Source organism: Oncorhynchus mykiss, chromosome 6, assembly GCF_057628025.1.
Source record: "Oncorhynchus mykiss isolate SJ-2025 chromosome 6, ASM5762802v1, whole genome shotgun sequence".
In the NCBI taxonomy this organism is placed as follows: domain Eukaryota; kingdom Metazoa; phylum Chordata; class Actinopteri; order Salmoniformes; family Salmonidae; genus Oncorhynchus; species Oncorhynchus mykiss.
This window is the reverse complement of record NC_143027.1, coordinates 2,684,303-2,705,963: the sequence shown is the minus strand read 5'-3', so window position 1 is coordinate 2,705,963 and position 21,661 is coordinate 2,684,303. Positions and strand designations below refer to the sequence as shown.

At 49.4% G+C, this 21,661-nt stretch overlaps 1 protein-coding gene across 5 annotated transcripts in view; it reads right to left on the bottom strand.

The window, feature by feature from the left end:
- LOC110525145 (PDZ domain-containing protein 2) overlaps positions 1–21,661 on the bottom strand; it is a 209,886-nt gene that overhangs the window by 47,004 nt on the left and 141,221 nt on the right. For all 5 annotated transcript variants that reach the window (XM_090236856.1, XM_090236857.1, XM_090236860.1 and 2 more), the window contains 5 exons: positions 15,694–15,826; positions 14,345–14,488; positions 7,652–7,751; positions 4,283–4,431; positions 6–125 (listed from right to left, as the gene is read on the bottom strand). In XM_090236856.1, coding sequence (XP_090092982.1) covers positions 6–125; positions 4,283–4,431; positions 7,652–7,751; positions 14,345–14,488; positions 15,694–15,826 — 646 coding nt within the window. The remainder of the gene's footprint in view (positions 1–5; positions 126–4,282; positions 4,432–7,651; positions 7,752–14,344; positions 14,489–15,693; positions 15,827–21,661) is intronic.

The following is a 21,661-nucleotide window of genomic DNA, read 5'->3' as shown; positions in this document are numbered from 1 at the left end:
CTCACCTTGCCCTGTCCTTTCATAAGGACAATGTTGGATATAATAGACGGCTGGGCCAGTCGCCATGGAGACTCCACTTGAACGGTGCTCAGGGAGCGAGATGATTTCTTAACTATCTGATACTCCTAGTGGGGGGTGGTGGGGAGAGGGAGAGAGAGAGATACAGAGAGAGAGAGAGAGAGAGAGAGAGAGAGAGAGAGAGAGAGAGACAGAGAGAGACAGAGAGAGACAGAGAGAGAAAGAGAGCAACACAATTAGACCAAATCATGAGAAAACAAAAAACTACTTGACACATTGGAAAGAATTAACAAAAACACAGAGCAAACTAGAATGCTATTTGGCCCTAAACAGAGAGTACACAGTGGCAGAATACCGACCACTGTGACTGACCCAAACTTAAGGAAAGCTTTGACTATGTACAGACTCAGTGAGCATAGCCTTGCTATTGAGAAAGGCCGCCGTAGGCAGACATGGCTCTCAAGAGAAGACAGGCTATGTGCTCACTGCCCACAAATTGAGGTGGAAACTGAGCTGCACTTCCTAACCTCCTGCCAAATGTATGACCATATTAGAGGCACATATTTTAAAGCCCCTGGACTGAGTCTGAAAGCCCCTGGACTGAGTCTGAAAGCCCCTGGACTGAGTCTGAAAGCCCCTGGACTGAGTCTGAAAGCCACCTGGACTGAGTCTGAGAGCCCCTGGACTGAGTCTGAAAGCCCCTGGACTGAGTCTGAAAGCCTCTGGACTGAGTCTGAAAGCCCCTGGACTGAGTCTGAAAGCCCCTGGACTGAGTCTGAAAGCACCTGGACTGAGTCTGAAAGCACCTGGACTGAGTCTGAAAGCCCCTGGACTGAGTCTGAAAGCCCCTGGACTGAGTCTGAAAGCCCCTGGACTGAGTCTGAAAGCCCCTGGACTGAGTCTGAAAGCCCCTGGACTGAGTCTGAAAGCCCCTGGACTGAGTCTGAAAGCCCCTGGACTGAGTCTGAAAGCCCCTGGACTGAGTCTGAAAGCCCCTGGACTGAGTCTGAAAGCCCCTGGACTGAGTCTGAAAGCCCCTGGACTGAGTCTGAAAGCCCCTGGACTGAGTCTGAAAGCCCCTGGACTGAGTCTGAAAGCCCCTGGACTGAGTCTGAAAGCCCCTGGACTGAGTCTGAAAGCCCCTGGACTGAGTCTGAAAGCCCCTGGACTGAGTCTGAAAGCCCCTGGACTGAGTCTGAAAGCCTCTGGACTGAGTCTGAAAGCCACCTGGACTGAGTCTGAAAGCCTCTGGACTGAGTCTGAAAGCACCTGGACTGAGTCTGAAAGCACCTGGACTGAGTCTGAAAGCCCTGGACTGAGTCTGAAAGTCCCTGGACTGAGTCTGAAAGTCCCTGGACTGAGTCTGAAAGCCCCTGGACTGAGTCTGAAAGCACCTGGACTGAGTCTGAAAGCCCCTGGACTGAGTCTGAAAGCCTCTGGACTGAGTCTGAAAGCACCTGGACTGAGTCTGAAAGCCCTGGACTGAGTCTGAAAGCCCCTGGACTGAGTCTGAAAGCCTCTGGACTACAGTATATAGTGTAGTACAAGACTCTGGACACTTTGTCTGGCCAATCTGGCCTTTGATTAAACACAGCAATTAGCCAAGCCACGAGAAGCATTGTGGTGAAAGAAGGAGAGGCAGGCTGAGAGGCCGGTCTGGGCTTTGATGTCCCTCGGCCTGGGTTATTATCACACAAATCAGCCTGTGGGGACAAGGAGACTGTACAATCTATCTATCAGCCTGATGAGTGAGCAGAACAGGCTCTTATAACCTATTTAAAGCCCATCCAGCCAGGGTAGGACAGGCGTGAGACGTCCCCGGATCCATGACCCAGCCAGCCACTGAGAGGTCCGGAGAAAGAGGGGGGGGGGGGGGGGAGACAGGAAAGAGGGGGGAAGATGGGGAGACGGAGAGACATGGGAGAGAGGAGAGATGGGGAGACGGGGAGACGGAGAGACATGAGACATGGGAGAGAGGAGAGATGGGGGAGACAGGGAAGAGGGGGGAAGATGGGTGGAAACAGGGGAGAGAGGAGAGATGGGGGAGACAGGGAAGAGGGGGGAAGATGGGTGGAAACAGGGGAGAGAGGAGAGATGGGGGAGACAGGGAAGAGGGGGGAAGATGGGTGGAAACAGGGGAGAGAGGAGAGATGGGGGAGACGGGGAGACGTGGGAGAGAGGAGAGATGGGGGAGACTGAGAGACGTGGGAGAGAGGAGAGATGGGGGAGACGGGGAGACGTGGGAGAGAGGAGAGATGGGGGAGACTGAGAGACGTGGGAGAGAGGAGAGATGGGGGAGACGGGGAGACGTGGGAGAGAGGAGAGATGGGGGAGACGGGGAGACGTGGGAGAGAGGAGAGATGGGGGAGACGGGGAGACGTGGGAGAGAGGAGAGATGGGGGAGACGGGGAGACGTGGGAGAGAGGAGAGATGGGGGAGACGGGGAGACGTGGGAGAGAGGAGAGATGGGGGAGACGGGGAGACGTGGGAGAGAGGAGAGATGGGGGAGACTGAGAGACGTGGGAGAGAGGAGAGATGGGGGAGACGGGGAGACGTGGGAGAGAGGAGAGATGGGGGAGACGGGGAGACGTGGGAGAGAGGAGAGATGGGGAGACGGAGAGACGTGGGAGACAGGGAAGAGGGGGGAAGATGGGTGGAAACAGGGGAGAGAGGAGAGATGGGGGAGACGGGGAGACGTGGGAGAGAGGGGAAGATGGGTGGAAACAGGGGAGAGAGGAGAGATGGGGGAGACGGGGAGACGTGGGAGAGAGGGGAAGATGGGTGGAAACAGGGGAGAGAGGAGAGATGGGGGAGACGGGGAGACGTGGGAGAGAGGAGAGATGGGGAGACTGAGAGACATTGGAGAGGGGAGAGATGGGGGAGACGGGGAGACGTGGGAGAGGGGAGAGATGGGGAGACTGAGAGACATTGGAGAGGGGAGAGATGGGGGATACGGGAAGACGTGGGAGAGAGGAGAGATGGGGAGACTGAGAGACATTGGAGAGGGGAGAGATGGGGGAGACGGGGAGACGTGGGAGAGAGGAGAGATGGGGAGACTGAGAGACATTGGAGAGAGGAGAGATGGGGGAGACGGGGAGACGTGGGAGAGAGGAGAGATGGGGAGACTGAGAGACATTGGAGAGAGGAGAGATGGGGGAGACGGGGAGACGTGGGAGAGAGGAGAGATGGGGAGACTGAGAGACATTGGAGAGGGGAGAGATGGGGGAGACGGGGAGACGTGGAGAGAGGAGAGATGGGGAGACGGAGAGACATTGGAGAGGGGAGAGATGGGGGAGACGGGGAGACGTGGGAGAGCGGAGAGATGGGGAGACGGAGAGACATTGGAGAGGGGAGAGATGGGGGAGACGGAGAGACATGGGAGAGAGGAGAGATGGGGGAGACGGGGAGACGTGGGAGAGAGGAGAGATGGGGAGACTGAGAGACATTGGAGAGGGGAGAGATGGGGGAGACGGGGAGACGTGGAGAGAGGAGAGATGGGGAGACGGAGAGACATGGGAGAGGGGAGAGATGGGGGAGACGGGGAGACGTGGGAGAGGGGAGAGATGGGGAGACGGAGAGACATGGGAGAGGGGAGAGATGGGGGAGACGGGGAGACGTGGGAGAGAGGAGAGATGGGGAGACGGAGAGACATGGGAGAGGGGAGAGATGGGGGAGACGGGGAGACATGGGTGAGGGGAGAGATGGGGAGACGGAGAGACGTGGGAGATGGGAGAGATGGGGAGAGACGGGGGAGACGTGGGTGAGGGGAGAGATGGGGAGAGACGGGGGAGACGAAGAGATGTGGGAGAGGGGAGAGATGGGGGAGAGAGGAGAGATGGGGAGACGGAGAGACGTGGGAGATGGGGGAAGTTAGAGTGTGGGTACATTTCTGTTAAACCTTCAAGGGAAACACCGTTCAAAAAATCCCCCCCCCCCCCCATATGATTACTTTGATCAAAAGAAAATTGATTCTGAACACTCCTCCAAGTCCCAACTTCACCAGACAAGTTTCAAACTCTTGTGGGAGTTTGACATCACAAAAACCGCATCCCTTCCAGCCATGAACATTGTACACTGCATGAATAACACCTTCCACCAGAAACTGACCTAGTGCCCACTGACCTCTGCCCTTTGACCGACTGACCTGTCGGACGCCCAGACACTGACCTAGTGACCCCTGACCTCTGCCCTTTGACCGACTGACCTGTCGGACGCCCAGACACTGACCTAGTGACCCCTGACCTCTGCCCTTTGACCGACTGACCTGTCGGACGCCCACAGTGTCTAACTGCTGAGGCAAGGAGTGTTTGCGTCCGCCTCGTGTCGGTTTCTCCACCATGTCACTTCCCTCCTCTCCATTCTCCACGATCAGCTCGTCATCCTCTCCAACAGACTCCAGACGACTACCGCCCCCTGAAACAAATTGGCATGAAAAAGCATGAAGTCTCACAGTCGAATCATCTTCTTCCATCTTCACCGTATTATAGAGCCTCATGCCCCTATATTTGTCTAAACGTGACCTCAATTTTATTCACCACTTTCAGGGACATGAAATAACACGGCATAATTATCCACTGGGCACAGACGTCAATTCCACGTATATTCCACGTTGGTTCAACATAATTTCACTGAAATGGCGTGGACACAACATGATTCAACCAGGGTGTGCCCAGTGGGTAACTGCTGTCAATGACAGAGGTTAAAACTGTTTGTATAATCTTTACTGGAGGACAGCCAGTCAAACCAAACATTATAACTATCCTCCCCTTTAATGAGGAACAATGACATTAGTACTATCCTCCCCTTTAATGAGGAACAATGACATTAGAACTATCCTCCCCTTTAATGAGGAACAATGACATTAGAACTATCCTCCCCTTTAATGAGGAACAACGACATTAGAACTATCCTCCCCTTTAATGAGGAACAATGACATTAGAACTATCCTCCCCTTTAATGAGGAACAATGACATTAGAACTATCCTCCCCTTTAATGAGGAACAATGACATTAGAACTAACCTCCCCTTTAATGAGGAACAATGACATTAGAACTATCCTCCCCTTTAATGAGGGACAATGACATTAGAACTATCCTCCCCTTTAATGAGGAACAATGACATTAGAACTATCCTCCCCTTTAATGAGGGACAATGACATTAGAACTATCCTCCCCTTTAATGAGGAACAATGACATTATAAGAGAGGAGAGAGGAGTGGAGTTGGAATGGAGAGAGGAGTGGAGCTGGAATGGAGAGAGGAGTGTAGCTGCAATGGAGAGAGGAGTGGAGTGCTTGGAGTATCTGCCTTCTCTCTCGCTCCGGTACCACTCAGCCACCAGCTCTGCCCAGCCCTTTTCATTTCCTTCATCAGTGTTCTGTTAATCAGGCCTGTTCTGTTGTATTTATTGAACCTGCCCCGTCAGAGATGTTGATACGAGTCGACCAAGGTCACACAGCCTGTGTAGTTACGAGCAAGACAACCATGAGCCCGTGCAACACTGGAGACGTTTACATTTGTAAATATAGGCTAGTGTAACTTTGTAAGAGGAGTGCTAATTAATGTTGTCTCTGAACTGTCGAATGGGGGCGCAACAGAGCCAGTTACAACTGAAGTGTCTAATGATCAGTAGATGAGAGAAAACACAGCAGCTACACATCACTACGACTAGGTCCTGGTTCAATAGCCTGAGAGAAAACACAGCAGCTACACATCATCAACTAGGTCCTGGTTCAATAGCCTGAGAGAAAACACAGCAGCTACACATCATCAACTAGGTCCTGGTTCAATAGCCTGAGAGAAAACACAGCAGCTACACATCATCAACTAGGTCCTGGTTCAATAGCCTGAGAGAAAACACAGCAGCTACACATCACTACGACTAGGTCCTGGTTCAATAGCCTGAGAGAAAACTCAGCAGCTACACATCATCAACTAGGTCCTGGTTCAATAGCCTGAGAGAAAACACAGCAGCTACACATCATCAACTAGGTCCTGGTTCAATAGCCTGAGAGAAAACACAGCAGCTACACATCATCAACTAGGTCCTGGTTCAATAGCCTGAGAGAAAACACAGCAGCTACACATCATCAACTAGGTCCTGGTTCAATAGCCTGAGAGAAAACACAGCAGCTACACATCATCAACTAGGTCCTGGTTCAATAGCCTGAGAGAAAACACAGCAGCTACACATCATCAACTAGGTCCTGGTTCAATAGCCTGAGAGAAAACACAGCAGCTACACATCATCAACTAGGTCCTGGTTCAATAGCCTGAGAGAAAACACAGCAGCTACACATCATCAACTAGGTCCTGGTTCAATAGCCTGAGAGAAAACACAGCAGCTACACATCATCAACTAGGTCCTGGTTCAATAGCCTGAGAGAAAACACAGCAGCTACACATCATCAACTAGGTCCTGGTTCAATAGCCTGAGAGAAAACACAGCAGCTACACATCATCAACTAGGTCCTGGTTCAATAGCCTGAGAGAAAACACAGCAGCTACACATCATCAACTAGGTCCTGGTTCAATAGCCCGAGAGAAAACACAGCAGCTACACATCATCAACTAGGTCCTGGTTCAATAGCCCGAGAGAAAACACAGCAGCTACACATCATCAACTAGGTCCTGGTTCAATAGCCCGAGAGAAAACACAGCAGCTACACATCATCAACTAGGTCCTGGTTCAATAGCCTGAGAGAAAACACAGCAGCTACACATCATCAACTAGGTCCTGGTTCAATAGCCTGAGAGAAAACACAGCAGCTACACATCATCATCTAGGTCCTGGTTCAATAGCCTGAGAGAAAACACAGCAGCTACACATCATCAACTAGGTCCTGGTTCAATAGCCTACAGTAGATGTGGTTTGGTAAATTATCTTTTTAAACAGAAAATGAATGGAGTGAATTTGGAGGGATGTTTTTCCCCCCGCTGTGAGCTGTTTTTTTTTGCTGATTGAGAGAAAGGACATTGAGCGCTGGAGTGGTGCTCTGTCAACGCTGGGTGGGACTGCTTCACTCCACTCACACGCTCCACTACCTGTTCAGGATGGTTGACTAGCTGATGGTTGTAAACCTGCCTTGTTTTTAACCAGTTAACAGTGCAGCATGACTGACTGTGTGGCTAACAAGCTTCACTCTATGCTCCATTAGGGACTAATCTCTCTCTTAATTTCAGTTCAATTGACTTTATAGACATGGCAAGTTCATTATTACTTACATTGTCAAAGTATACATTTCGAAAAATATTAATAAAATGAAAATATATATATTTATATATCTCTCTCTCTCTTTGTCTCTCTCTCTTTGTCTGTCTCTCTCTCTTTGTCTCTCTCTCTCTTTGTCTCTCTCTCTCTTTGTCTCTCTCTCTTTGTCTCTCTCTCTTTGTCTGTCTCTCTCTCTGTGTCTCTCTCTCTCTTTGTCTCTCTCTCTCTTTGTCTCTCTCTCTCTTTTTCTCTCTCTCTATCTTTGTCTCTCTCTCTATCTTTGTCTCTCTCTCTATCTTTGTCTCCCTCCCTCCCTCCCTCCCTCCCTCCCTCCCTCCCTCCCTCCCTCCCTCCCTCCCTCTCCCTCCCTCCCTCCCTCCCTCCCCCTCCCTCCCTCCCTCCCTCCCTCCCTCTCCCCTCTCTACCTTGTGATCTGGTCCTGAACTTCATGGATGTAGGAGAACGGCAGGTTCCTTTAGGTCCCTCCGTCTGGCCTCGGTCCTCTAGCTTCTCCAGATCAGTCAGCTGCAAGAAGGAAACATCCCGGATTAGCGCTGCATGGCGAGAAGATATCTGAGCCCAGTCTAGTTCGGTTTGGCGCACCAGTGTGACAACGGTACATGGGGAATCCATGAATCGATTCAAGTCCAGGATGGCAGAGAGAGAAAAATAAAGATTTGATTATGTTTGGAGAGGTAACGAAGGATTGGATTTTGGATGTTTGGTGGGATTACAGACACAATGGCACATGGGTTTTAACAGACAACAGGAATATTTTTTCGCCTAAAGATTTCTAGAGGTTTACTTTTCTCTGACTGGCCAAACACTTGCTGAGAGACAGAAGAATGTAGCTCACATCACTGCCTTGAAAAATAAATGAAAATATATATTTATATCTCTCTCTCTCTCTCTACCTATTGGTAGATGGATAAATAAAAACAAAACAAAAAACAGACATTGAATATTCCCTTTGAGGTGAAGTGAAGTTATTAATTACACTTTGGATGGTGTATCAATACACCCAGCCACTACAAAAGATACAGGCCTCCTTCCGAACTCAGTTGCCGGAGAGGAAGGAAACCGCTCAGGGATTTCACTATGAGGTCAATGGTGACTTTGAAACTGCAAAACGTGGCAAAGCAACGTTTTTTCCCCTCCTCTCCCCTGTGACTATTCCCCAGGTCGTCGTAATAAAAACTCTAATTTCAGTTTATGTGACAAAAAACAAACAAACGGGAAGCATAGAAATAGCACACGTAGAACAGAAATACCGCCTCCTTGCTTTCAAAGATCTAGTACACCCATTTATATATGAATTTCCCGGCTCCCATGCTGACCAGATCACTCGCGCACGCATGTTGATTTTGTCCACCGACATCAGACGGGATCAGGACACGTAGGTTGAAATATCAAAACAAACTCTGAACCAACTATATTCATTTGGGGACAGGTCGAAAAGCATTAAACATTGATGGACATTTAGCTGGCTAGCTTGCTGTTGCTAGCTAATTTGTCCTGGGATATAAACATTGAGTTGTTATTCTACCTGAAATGCACAAGATCCTCTACTCTGACAATTAATCCACAGATAAAAGGGTCATCCGAGTTTGTTTCTAGTAATCTCTCCTCCTTCAGGCTTCTTCTTCTTCTTTGGACTTTATATGGTGGATGGCAACCAACTTTAAGGTTCATTACCACCACCAACTGGACTGGAGTGTGGACCTCAGTTCATCTTTCAATCACCCACGTGGGTATATGCTCCTAACAACCAATGAGGAGTTGGGAGAGGCAGGATTTGGAGTGGGTCAAGCATCACAAATAGAACCAAGTTATATTTTAGCGCCTGGCTACTCAGACCCTCGCTAGCAGTGTGGAATGATTGAATATAATAATAAATGTAAACATTTATGTTGCAACTCTGAATACAAAAGTGTTATGTTTGGGGCAAATCCAAAACATCACATTACTGAGTACCACTCTCCATATTTTCATAGTGGTGGCTGCATCATGTTATTGGGTTAGGATGGTTACAATATGAATAATTTAGCTATATACAGTACCAGTCAAAAGTTTGGACATGCCTACTCATTCAAGGGTTTTTCTTTATTTTCTACAATAGAATAATAGTGAAGACATCAAAACTAGGAAATAACACATATGGAATCATGTAGTAACCAAAAAAGTGTTAAACAAATCAAAATATAGTAGCCATCCTTTGCCTTGACGACAGCTTTGCACACTATAAATAGTCCAGGTGGCCATTTGATTAATTCTTCAGCAGTCTTATATTCTTAACACCAATGTGAGAATGCTGTTCATTGACTACAGCTCAGCGTTCAACACCATAGTGCCCAATAAGCTCATCGCAAAGCTAAGGACACTGGGACTAAACACCTCCCTCTGCAACTGGATCCTGGACTTCCTGACGGGCCGCCCCCAGGTGGTGAGGGTAGGTAGCAACACATCTGCCACGCTGATCCTCAACACTGGGGCCTCTCAGGGGTGCGTGCTCAGTCCCCTCCTGTACTCCCTGTTCACCCACGACTGCATGGCCAGGTACTACTCCAACACCATCATTAAGTTTGCAGATGACACAACAGTGGTAGGCCTGATCACCGACAACGATGAGACAGCCTATAGGAAGGAGGCCAGAGACCTGGCCGGGTGGTGCCAGAATAACAACCTATCCCTCAATGTAACCAAGACTAAGGAGATGATTGTGGACTACAGGAAAAGGATCACCGAGCACGTCCCCATTCTCATCAACGGGGCTGCAGTGGAGCAGGTTGAGAGCTTCAAATTCCTTGGTGTCCACATCAACATCAAACTAGAACGGTCCAAACACACCAAGACAGTCGTGAAGAGGGCACGACAACACCTATTCCCCCTCAGGAGACTGAAAAGATTTGGTAACAGTCCACAGATCCTCAAAAGGTTCTACAGCTGCACCATCGAGAGCATCCTGACTGGTTGCATCACTGCATGGTACGGCAACTGCTCGGCTTCTGACCACAAGGCGCTACAGAGGGTAGTGAGTATGGCCCAGTACATCACTGGGGCCAAGCTTCCTGCCATCCAGGACCTCTATACCAAGCGGTGTCAGAGGAAGGCCCCAAAAAATTGTCAAAGACTCCAGCCACCCAATGCTATTTGGCCGCCGTAGACAGACCTGGCCCCCAAGAGAAGACAGGCTATGTGCAACACTGCCCACAAAATGACGTGGAAACTGAGCTGCACTTCCTAACCTCCTGCCAAATGTATGACCATATTAGAGAGACATATTTCCCTCTGATTACACCGACCCACAAAAAATTAGAAAACAAAGCCAATTTTGATTAACTCTCTTCTCTTCTCTCTCCCTCCATACTTGTCTCTCTGTCTCTCTCCCTCCATACGTGTCTCTCTGTCTCTCTCCCTCCATACTTGTCTCTCTGTCCCTCTCCCTCCATACGTGTCTCTCTGTCTCTCTCCCTCCATACGTGTCTCTCTGTCTCTCTCCCTCCATACGTGTCTCTCTGTCTCTCTCCCTCCATACGTGTCTCTCTGTCTCTCTCCCTCCATACGTGTCTCTCTGTCCCTCTCCCTCCATACGTGTCTCTCTGTCTCTCTCCATCCATACGTGTCTCTCTGTCTCTCTCCCTCCATACTTGTCTCTCTCTCTCTCCCTCCATACTTGTCTCTCTGTCTCTCTCCCTCCATACGTGTCTCTCTGTCTCTCTCTCTCCATACTTGTCTCTCTGTCTCTCTCCCTCCATACTTGTCTCTCTGTCCCTCTCCCTCCATACGTGTCTCTCTGTCCCTCTCCCTCCATACTTGTCTCTCTGTCCCTCTCCCTCCATACTTGTCTCTCTGTCTATCTCCCTCCATACTTGTCTCTCTGTCTCTCTCCCTCCATACTTGTCTCTCTGTCTCTCCATACTTGTCTCTCTGTCTCTCTCTCTCCATACTTGTCTCTCTGTCCCTCTCCCCCCATACTTGTCTCTCTCTCTCTCCATACTTGTCTCTGTCATGATGAAACACTAATGTGACTGACATGGTAAATCATCCCCTCCACTGGTGACTCTTCTTCTCCTCCTATTTCTGTCCTATTTTCCTCCTCTCCTCCTCCTCCTCCTCCTCTCCTCCAGTGGAAACAGTCCACCCACTGTGTCAAACTCACTCTCTCCCCTCTCCTCTTATCCTACTCTCCCCTCCTCCTCCTCCTCTCCTCCTCCTCTCCTCTTCTCCTACACTCCTCTTCTCCTACTCTCCCCTCCTCCTCCTCCTCTCCTCTCCTCCTCCTCTCCTCCAGTGGAAACAGTCCAGCCACTGTGTCAAACTCACTCTCTCCCCTCTCCTCCTCGACTCCTCCTCTCCTAATGGTAATGCACATTATAACGTGTGTGATAAGGTGTCTGATAATGTGTTGGATAATGTTTCTGATAACGTGTCTGTCTGTTGAAGGAGTTAACAGAGTTCTGTGCGGAGTACCTCATGGTTTTAATATGGTACTGATGTGATTAAGCGTTGATCAGGGAGTTGCTGCTGTCAGAACGTTTGAAGAGTTTTCTCCTGGCTGACTTGTTTTCATAACGATGACTGCCTGGGGGTTTTGACAAACTCCCTCAACACCTTCTTTCCCTCTCTCTTCTACAGCTCAAGAGGCACCGGCGTGACAGTCACAGATGTGCAGTGTGTGTCTGTCTGTCTGCCTGCCTGTCTGCCTGTCTGTCTGTCTGTCTGTCTGTCTGTCTGTCTGTCTGTCTGTCTGTCTGTCTGTCTGTCTGTCTGTCTGTCTGTCTGTCTGTCTGTCCTATCCACCAGTCACAGATGTGCAGTGTTTGTGTGTCTGTCTGTGTCTGTCTGTCTGTGTGTGCGTGTATGTGTGTGTGTGTGTGTGTGTGTGTGTGTGTGTGTGTGTCCTATCCACCAGTTCTATTTCCACCTTCCTGTTCTGTTGTTTTCGTTCCCTCTCTTCACACCATGTTAAAGACCTAATGCAGCCGGTTAAATATCAAATCATTTCTGGGTGAGAATAAGTACTTTACTGTAGATTTAATTAAGTTCCTTACTGTAGATTTAATTAAGTTCCTTACTGTAGATTTAATTAAGTACCTAAATTAAGATCCTTACTGTAGATTCAATGAAGTACTTCACTGTAGATTTCATTAAGATCCTTACTGTAGATTCAATTAAGTACCTTACTGTAGATTCAATTAAGTACCTTACTGTAGATTTCATTAAGTACGAATACTCCATCCGCTGTGCCTTCAACCGGCCTCCGTCGGAGCTGACGCTCCTACTATCCCAGGGCTACTAACTTTAAACACTGTGTCGATAGCGTGGTGGCGGCTTCCCTGTTCCATCTACTGCTGCCACCTGGACACTGTGATCACTTGACTACATAGCTGATGCCTGCTGGACTGTCCATTAATCACGGTACCCCATTCTGTTTGTTTATGTTTTATCTGTCGGCCCCAGCCGCGAACTCAGGCTCTGTGTGTAGTTAATCCGACCCTCTCTGCCTAGTCAACGCCATTTTACCTGCTGTTGTTGTGCTAGCTGATTAGCTGTTGTTGTCTCACCTGTTGTTTTTAGCTAGCTCTCCCTAATCACCACCTTCGATTACTTTATGCCTCGCTGTATGTTTCTCTCAAATGCCTTGTATACTGTTGTTCAGGTTAGTTATCATTGTTTTAGTTTACAATGGAGCCCCTAGTTCCACTCTTCATACCCCTGATACCTCCTTTGTCCCACCTCCCACACATGTGGTGACCTCACCCATGTCCAGAGATACAAGGGGGGGGGGGGTCGTAAAATTACTCAGAACAACAGACTACTCAGTGACTGGTCTGGACAGACCAATGGAGTGTCTATGTTCACCAGAGTGCCTTCATGAAAACACAAAACCCTCTGAGAGTGGCTGGTTCCAAACCAGTGGGACGCTGGGGAATTCGTGGTGGATTTGTGAGCAAGCAGGACTCTATAGAAAGCAACAGAAAACAAAGACCCTGCGTGAGGGACGAGACTATTTCTAAACTGTTTTAGTACAGTAGTGATTCAGAGGAGACAGGGGAAGGAGAGCAGGAGAGGAGGAAGAGAGAGAGAGGGAGGAGAGAGAGAGGTGGAGAGGGGGAGGGAGGAGAGAGAGAGGGAGGAGAGGGAGATACAGAGAGAGGGAGGTGGAGAGGGAGGAGAGAGAGAGGGAGGAGAGGGAGATACAGAGAGAGAGAGGAGAGAGAGAGGGAGGGAGAGATGGGGGGGCGGAGGAGAGAGAGAGGGAGGAGAGGGAGATACAGAGAGAGGGAGGAGAGAGAGAGGGAGGGAGAGAGGGGGGGGGCGGAGGAGAGAGAGAGGGAGGAGAGGGAGATACAGAGAGAGGGAGGAGAGAGAGAGGGAGGGAGAGAGGGGGGAGGGAGGAGAGAGAGGTGAGGGAGGAGAGAGAGGTGAGGGAGATACAGAGAGAGATACACCCAGTACACACACCCAGTATAGACACCCAGTACACACACCTAGTATAGACACCCAGTACACACACCCAGTATAGACACCCAGTACACACCTAGTACACACCCAGTACACACCCAGTATAGACACCCAGTACACACACCCAGTATAGACACCCAGTACACACACCCAGTACACACACCCAGTACTGACACCCAGTACACACACCCAGTATAGACACCCAGTACACACACCCAGTACACACACCCAGTATAGACACCCAGTACACACACCCAGTACACACACCCAGTACACACACCTAGTACACGCACCCAGTACACACACCCAGTACACACACCCAGTATAGACACCCAGTACACACCCAGTACACACCTAGTACACACACCCAGTACACACCTAGTACACACACCCAGTATAGACACCCAGGACACACCTAGTACACACCCAGTACACACACCCAGTACAGACACCCAGTACACACACCCAGTACACACACCCAGTACACACACCCAGTACACACCCAGTACACACCCAGACACCCTATGCTCCGACCCAAACAGTGCACACCCTCGCACACATCCGACGGCTGTCCCATTGGTCTGTCGGCTTCAGTTGGCGTTTGGACAGCAGGGCTAACAAAACAGACAACACTCCTCCCCAGACACACATACCGTAGCGGGTAGAGAGAGGCTGCTGGAGGTCAGGCCGTGACGAGGTTCCATGTTGTTGCTAGGAGAAGGAGAGGAGGAGGAAGTACTGACCAGGTCTGGCAGGCTGGTGGATGGGTAACGGTGGAAATCCACCTCGGACTCCTCCTGGAAGAACCAGAGGACAGCGGAGAGGCGTGAGAGGGCGTGTGGATGGAGAATGGTGTGTGTGTGTGTGCGTGTGTGTGTGTGTGTGTGAGTGTGTGTGTGTGTGTGTGTGTGTGTGTGTACCAGAGTACCAGAAGTACTCAAAAGAACAGTAAACCGCCTAAAATTCAGAGAAATGAGGACATTTTGCCGACCATTTTAGGTTTATACATTAGGTTTAGGTTTACTGTTAAAATTTGGGTTAGGTTTAGGTTTATGCATTAGGTTTAGGTTTACTATTAAAATTAGGGTTAGGTTTAGGGTTACTGTTAAAATTAGTGTTAGGTTTATGGTTACTGTTAAAATTAGGGTTAGGTTTAGGTTTACTGTTAAAATTAGGGTTAGGTTTAGGTTTACTGTTAAAATTAGGGTTAGGTTTAGGTTTACTGTTAAAATTAGGGTTAGGTTTAGGTTTACTGTTAAAATTAGGGTTAGGTTTAGGGTTATGTATTAGGTTTAGGGTTATGTTTATGGTTAGAGTTAGGTTTAGGGTTCGGAAAAATAGGACTGTTGGTCCCCTGTATAAGTCCTCACGAGTATAGTAAGATATAGCTGTGATTGTGTCATACTCACTGAGTATAGTAAGATATAGCTGTGATAAAGTCATACTCACCAAGTATAAGGTCATACTCACTGAGTATAGTAAGACATAGCTGTGTGTGTCCTACTCACTGAGTATAGTAAGACATAGCTGTGTGTGTCCTACTCACTGAGTATAGTAAGACATAGCTGTGTGTGTCCTACTCACTGAGTATAGTAAGACATAGCTGTGTGTGTCCTACTCACTGAGTATAGTAAGACATAGCTGTGTGTGTCCTACTCACTGAGTATAGTAAGACATAGCTGTGTGTGTCCTACTCACTGAGTATAGTAAGACATAGCTGTGTGTGTCCTACTCACTGAGTATAGTAAGACATAGCTGTGTGTGTCCTACTCACTGAGTATAGTAAGATATAGCTGTGTGTGTCCTACTCACTGAGTATAGTAAGACATAGCTGTGTGTGTCCAACTCACTGAGTATAGTAAGACATAGCTGTGTGTGTCCTACTCACTGAGTATAGTAAGACATAGCTGTGTGTGTCCTACTCACTGAGTATAGTAAGACATAGCTGTGTGTGTCCTACTCACTGAGTATAGTAAGACATAGCTGTGTGTGTCCTACTCACCCTACTAGCGACCACCAGTTGTACCAGTCCAGTGGAAGAGCGGAGGACGGCCACGGCCTCTGAATGAGACAGACCAACCAGAGACTGACCGTTGATCATCAAGAGCTCATCACCAGCCTTCAGCCGCCCGTCCCTAACACACACACACACACACACACACACACACACGCACACACACACGCACACACACACGCACACACAAGCGCACGCACACACTTTTAAATGTATTTGATACTTTATTCGAATCCACAAATCATTACATTTACAAAAGCATTCAACCAAATTGACAAAACAAAAGGAAGATTGGTGGGTACTGACTGCTTTGCTCTGCAATTTACATTACAGACAGCGAACAGTCAGGAACAGACCACGGACAGTCTGCTACAGACCACGGACAGTCAGGTACTGACTGCTTTGCTCTGCAATTTACAGTACAGACAGCGAACAGTCAGGAACAGACCACGGACAGTCTGCTACAGACCACGGACAGTCAGGTACTGACTGCTTTACTCCTCAATTTACAGTACAGACCACGGACAGTCTGGTACTGACTGCTTTGCTCTGCAATTTACAGTACAGACAGCGAACAGTCAGGAACAGACCACGGACAGTCTGCTACAGACCACGGACAGTCAGGTACTGACTGCTTTACTCCTCAATTTACAGTACAGACAGCGAACAGTCAGGTACTGACTGCTTTACTCCTCAATTTACAGTACAGACAGCGAACAGTCAGGTACTGACTGCTTTACTCCTCAATTTACAGTACAGACAGCGAACAGTCAGGTACTGACTGCTTTACTCCTCAATTTACATTACAGACAGCGAACAGTCAGGTACTGACTGCTTTGCTACTCAATTTACAGTACAGACAGCGAACAGTCAGGTACTGACTGCTTTACTCCTCAATTTACAGTACAGACAGCGAACAGTCAGGTACTGACTGCTTTGCTCCTCAATTTACATTACAGACAGCGAACAGTCAGGTACTGACTGCTTTACTCCTCAATTTACATTACAGACAGCGAACAGTCAGGTACTGACTGCTTTACTCCTCAATTTACAGTACAGACAGCGAACAGTCAGGAACAGACCACGGACAGTCTGCTACAGACCACGGACAGTCAGGTACTGACTGCTTTACTCCTCAATTTACAGTACAGACAGCGAACAGTCAGGTACTGACTGCTTTACTCCTCAATTTACAGTACAGACAGCGAACAGTCAGGTACTGACTGCTTTGCTCCTCAATTTACATTACAGACAGCGAACAGTCAGGTACTGACTGCTTTACTCCTCAATTTACAGTACAGACAGCGAACAGTCAGGTACTGACTGCTTTACTCCTCAATTTACATTACAGACAGCGAACAGTCAGGTACTGACTGCTTTGCTCCTCAATTTACAGTACAGACAGCGAACAGTCAGGTACTGACTGCTTTACTCCTCAATTTACAGTACAGACAGCGAACAGTCAGGTACTGACTGCTTTGCTCCTCAATTTACATTACAGACAGCGAACAGTCAGGTACTGACTGCTTTACTCCTCAATTTACATTACAGACAGCGAACAGTCAGGTACTGACTGCTTTACTCCTCAATTTACAGTACAGACAGCGAACAGTCAGGTACTGACTGCTTTACTCCTCAATTTACAGTACAGACAGCGAACAGTCAGGTACTGACTGCTTTGCTCCTCAATTTACATTACAGACAGCGAACAGTCAGGTACTGACTGCTTTACTCCTCAATTTACAGTACAGACAGCGAAAAGTCAGGTACTGACTGCTTTACTCCTCAATTTACATTACAGACAGCGAACAGTCAGGTACTGACTGCTTTGCTCCTCAATTTACATTACAGACAGCGAACAGTCAGGTACTGACTGCTTTACTCCTCAATTTACATTACAGACAGCGAACAGTCAGGTACTGACTGCTTTGCTCCTCAATTTACAGTACAGACAGCGAACAGTCAGGTACTGACTGCTTTGCTCCTCAATTTACATTACAGACAGCGAACAGTCAGGAACAGACCACGGACAGTCTGCTACAGACCACGGACAGTCAGGTACTGACTGCTTTGCTCCTCAATTTACAGTACAGACAGCGAACAGTCAGGTACTGACTGCTTTGCTCCTCAATTTACATTACAGACAGCGAACAGTCAGGAACAGACCACGGACAGTCTGCTACAGACCACGGACAGTCAGGTACTGACTGCTTTGCTCCTCAATTTACAGTACAGACAGCGAACAGTCAGGTACTGACTGCTTTGCTCCTCAATTTACAGTACAGACAGCGAACAGTCAGGTACTGACTGCTTTGCTCCTCAATTTACATTACAGACAGCGAACAGTCAGGAACAGACCACGGACAGTCTGCTACAGACCACGGACAGTCAGGTACTGACTGCTTTGCTCCTCAATTTACATTACAGACAGCGAACAGTCAGGAACAGACCACGGACAGTCTGCTACAGACCACGGACAGTCAGGTACTGACTGCTTTACTCCTCAATTTACAGTACAGACAGCGAACAGTCAGGTACTGACTGCTTTACTCCTCAATTTACATTACAGACAGCGAACAGTCAGGTACTGACTGCTTTGCTCCTCAATTTACATTACAGACAGCGAACAGTCAGGAACAGACCACGGACAGTCTGCTACAGACCACGGACAGTCAGGTACTGACTGCTTTACTCCTCAATTTACATTACAGACAGCGAACAGTCAGGTACTGACTGCTTTACTCCTCAATTTACAGTACAGACAGCGAACAGTCAGGAACAGACCACGGACAGTCTGCTACAGACCACGGACAGTCAGGTACTGACTGCTTTGCTCTGCAATTTACATTACAGACAGCGAACAGTCAGGTACTGACTGCGTTGCTCTGCAATTTACATTACAGACAGCGAACAGTCAGGTACTGACTGCTTTGCTCTGCAATTTACAGTACAGACAGCGAACAGTCAGGAACAGACCACGGACAGTCTGCTACAGACCACGGACAGTCAGGTACTGACTGCTTTGCTCTGCAATTTACATTACAGACAGCGAACAGTCAGGTACTGACTGCTTTGCTCTGCAATTTACATTACAGACAGCGAACAGTCAGGAACAGACCACGGACAGTCTGCTACAGACCACGAACAGTCAGGTACTGACTGCTTTGCTCTGCAATTTACAGTACAGACAGCGAACAGTCAGGTACTGACTGCTTTGCTCTGCAATTTACATTACAGACAGCGAACAGTCAGGAACAGACCACTGACAGTCTGCTACAGACCACGAACAGTCAGGTACTGACTGCTTTGCTCTGCAATTTACAGTACAAACAGCGAACAGTCAGGAACAGACCACGAACAGTCAGGAACAGACAGCGAACAGTCAGGAACAGACAGCGAACAGTCAGGAACAGACCGCGAACAGTCAGGAACAGACCACGGAAAGTCAGGAACAGACAGCGAACAGTCAGGAACAGACCACGGACAGTCAGGAACAGACCACTGACAGTCTGCTACAGACCACGAACAGTCAGGTACTGACTGCTTTGCTCTGCAATTTACAGTACAGACAGCGAACAGTCAGGAACAGACCACGAACAGTCAGGAACAGACAGCGAACAGTCAGGAACAGACAGCGAACAGTCAGGAAAAGACAGCGAACAGTCAGGAACAGACAGCGAACTGACAGTCTGCTACAGACCACGGACAGTCAGGAACAGACCACTGACAGTCTGCTACAGACCACGGACAGTCAGGAACAGACCACGAACAGTCTGCTACAGACCACGGACAGTCAGGAACAGACCACGGACAGTCTGCTACAGACCACAGACAGTCTGCTACAGACCACGAACAGTCTGCTACAGACCACGGACAGTCAGGAACAGACCACTGACAGTGTGCTACAGACCACGGACAGTCTGCTACAGACCACGGACAGTCAGGAAAAGACCACGGACAGTCTGCTAAAGACCACGGCCAGTCAGGAACAGACCACGGACAGTCTGCTACAGACCACGGACAGTCTGCTACAGACCACGGACAGTCAGGAACAGACCACTGACAGTCTGCTACAGACCACGGACAGTCAGGAACAGACCACTGACAGTCTGCTACAGACCACGACAGTCAGGAACAGACCACGAACAGTCTGCTACAGACCACGGACAGTCAGGAACAGACCACGGACAGTCTGCTACAGACCACGGACAGTCTGCTACAGACCACGAACAGTCTGCTACAGACCACGGACAGTCAGGAACAGACCACTGACAGTGTGCTACAGACCACGGACAGTCTGCTACAGACCACGAACAGTCTGCTACAGACCACGGACAGTCTGCTACAGACCACGGACAGTCAGGAACAGACCACGAACAGTCTGCTACAGACCACGGCCAGTCAGGAACAGACCACGGACAGTCTGCTACAGACCACGGCCAGTCAGGAACAGACCACGGACAGTCTGCTACAGACCACGGACAGTCAGGAACAGACCACTGACAGTCTGCTACAGACCACGGACAGTCTGCTACAGACCACGAACAGTCTGCTACAGACCACGGACAGTCTGCTACAGACCACGGACAGTCAGGAACAGACCACGAACAGTCTGCTACAGACCACGGCCAGTCAGGAACAGACCACGGACAGTCTGCTACAGACCACGGCCAGTCAGGAACAGACCACGGACAGTCTGCTACAGACCACGGACAGTCAGGAACAGACCACTGACAGTCTGCTACAGACCACGGACAGTCAGGAACAGACCACTGACAGTCTGCTACAGACCACGGACAGTCAGGAACAGACCACGGACAGTCTGCTACAGACCACGGACAGTCTGCTACAGACCACGGACAGTCTGCTACAGACCACGGACAGTCAGGAACAGACCACTGACAGTCTGCTACAGACCACGGACAGTCTGCTACAGACCACGGACAGTCAGGAACAGACCACGGACAGTCTGCTAAAGACCACGGCCAGTCAGGAACAGACCACGGACAGTCTGCTACAGACCACGGACAGTCTGCTACAGACCACGGACAGTCAGGAACAGACCACTGACAGTCTGCTACAGACCACGGACAGTCAGGAACAGACCACTGACAGTCTGCTACAGACCACGGACAGTCAGGAACAGACCACGAACAGTCTGCTACAGACCACGGACAGTCAGGAACAGACCACGGACAGTCTGCTACAGACCACGGACAGTCTGCTACAGACCACGAACAGTCTGCTACAGACCACGGACAGTCAGGAACAGACCACTGACAGTGTGCTACAGACCACGGACAGTCTGCTACAGACCACGAACAGTCTGCTACAGACCACGGACAGTCTGCTACAGACCACGGACAGTCAGGAACAGACCACGAACAGTCTGCTACAGACCACGGCCAGTCAGGAACAGACCACGGACAGTCTGCTACAGACCACGGACAGTCAGGAACAGACCACGGACAGTCTGCTACAGACCACGGCCAGTCAGGAACAGACCACGGACAGTCTGCTACAGACCACGGACAGTCAGGAACAGACCACGAACAGTCTGCTACAGACCACGGCCAGTCAGGAACAGACCACGGACAGTCTGCTACAGACCACGGCCAGTCAGGAACAGACCACGGACAGTCTGCTACAGACCACGGACAGTCAGGAACAGACCACTGACAGTCTGCTACAGACCACGGACAGTCAGGAACAGACCACTGACAGTCTGCTACAGACCACGGACAGTCAGGAACAGACCACGAACAGTCTGCTACAGACCACGGAAAGTCAGGAACAGACCACGGACAGTCTGCTACAGACCACGGACAGTCAGGAACAGACCACGGACAGTCTGCTACAGACCACGGACAGTCAGGAACAGACCACGAACAGTCTGCTACAGACCACGGCCAGTCAGGAACAGACCACGGACAGTCTGCTACAGACCACGGCCAGT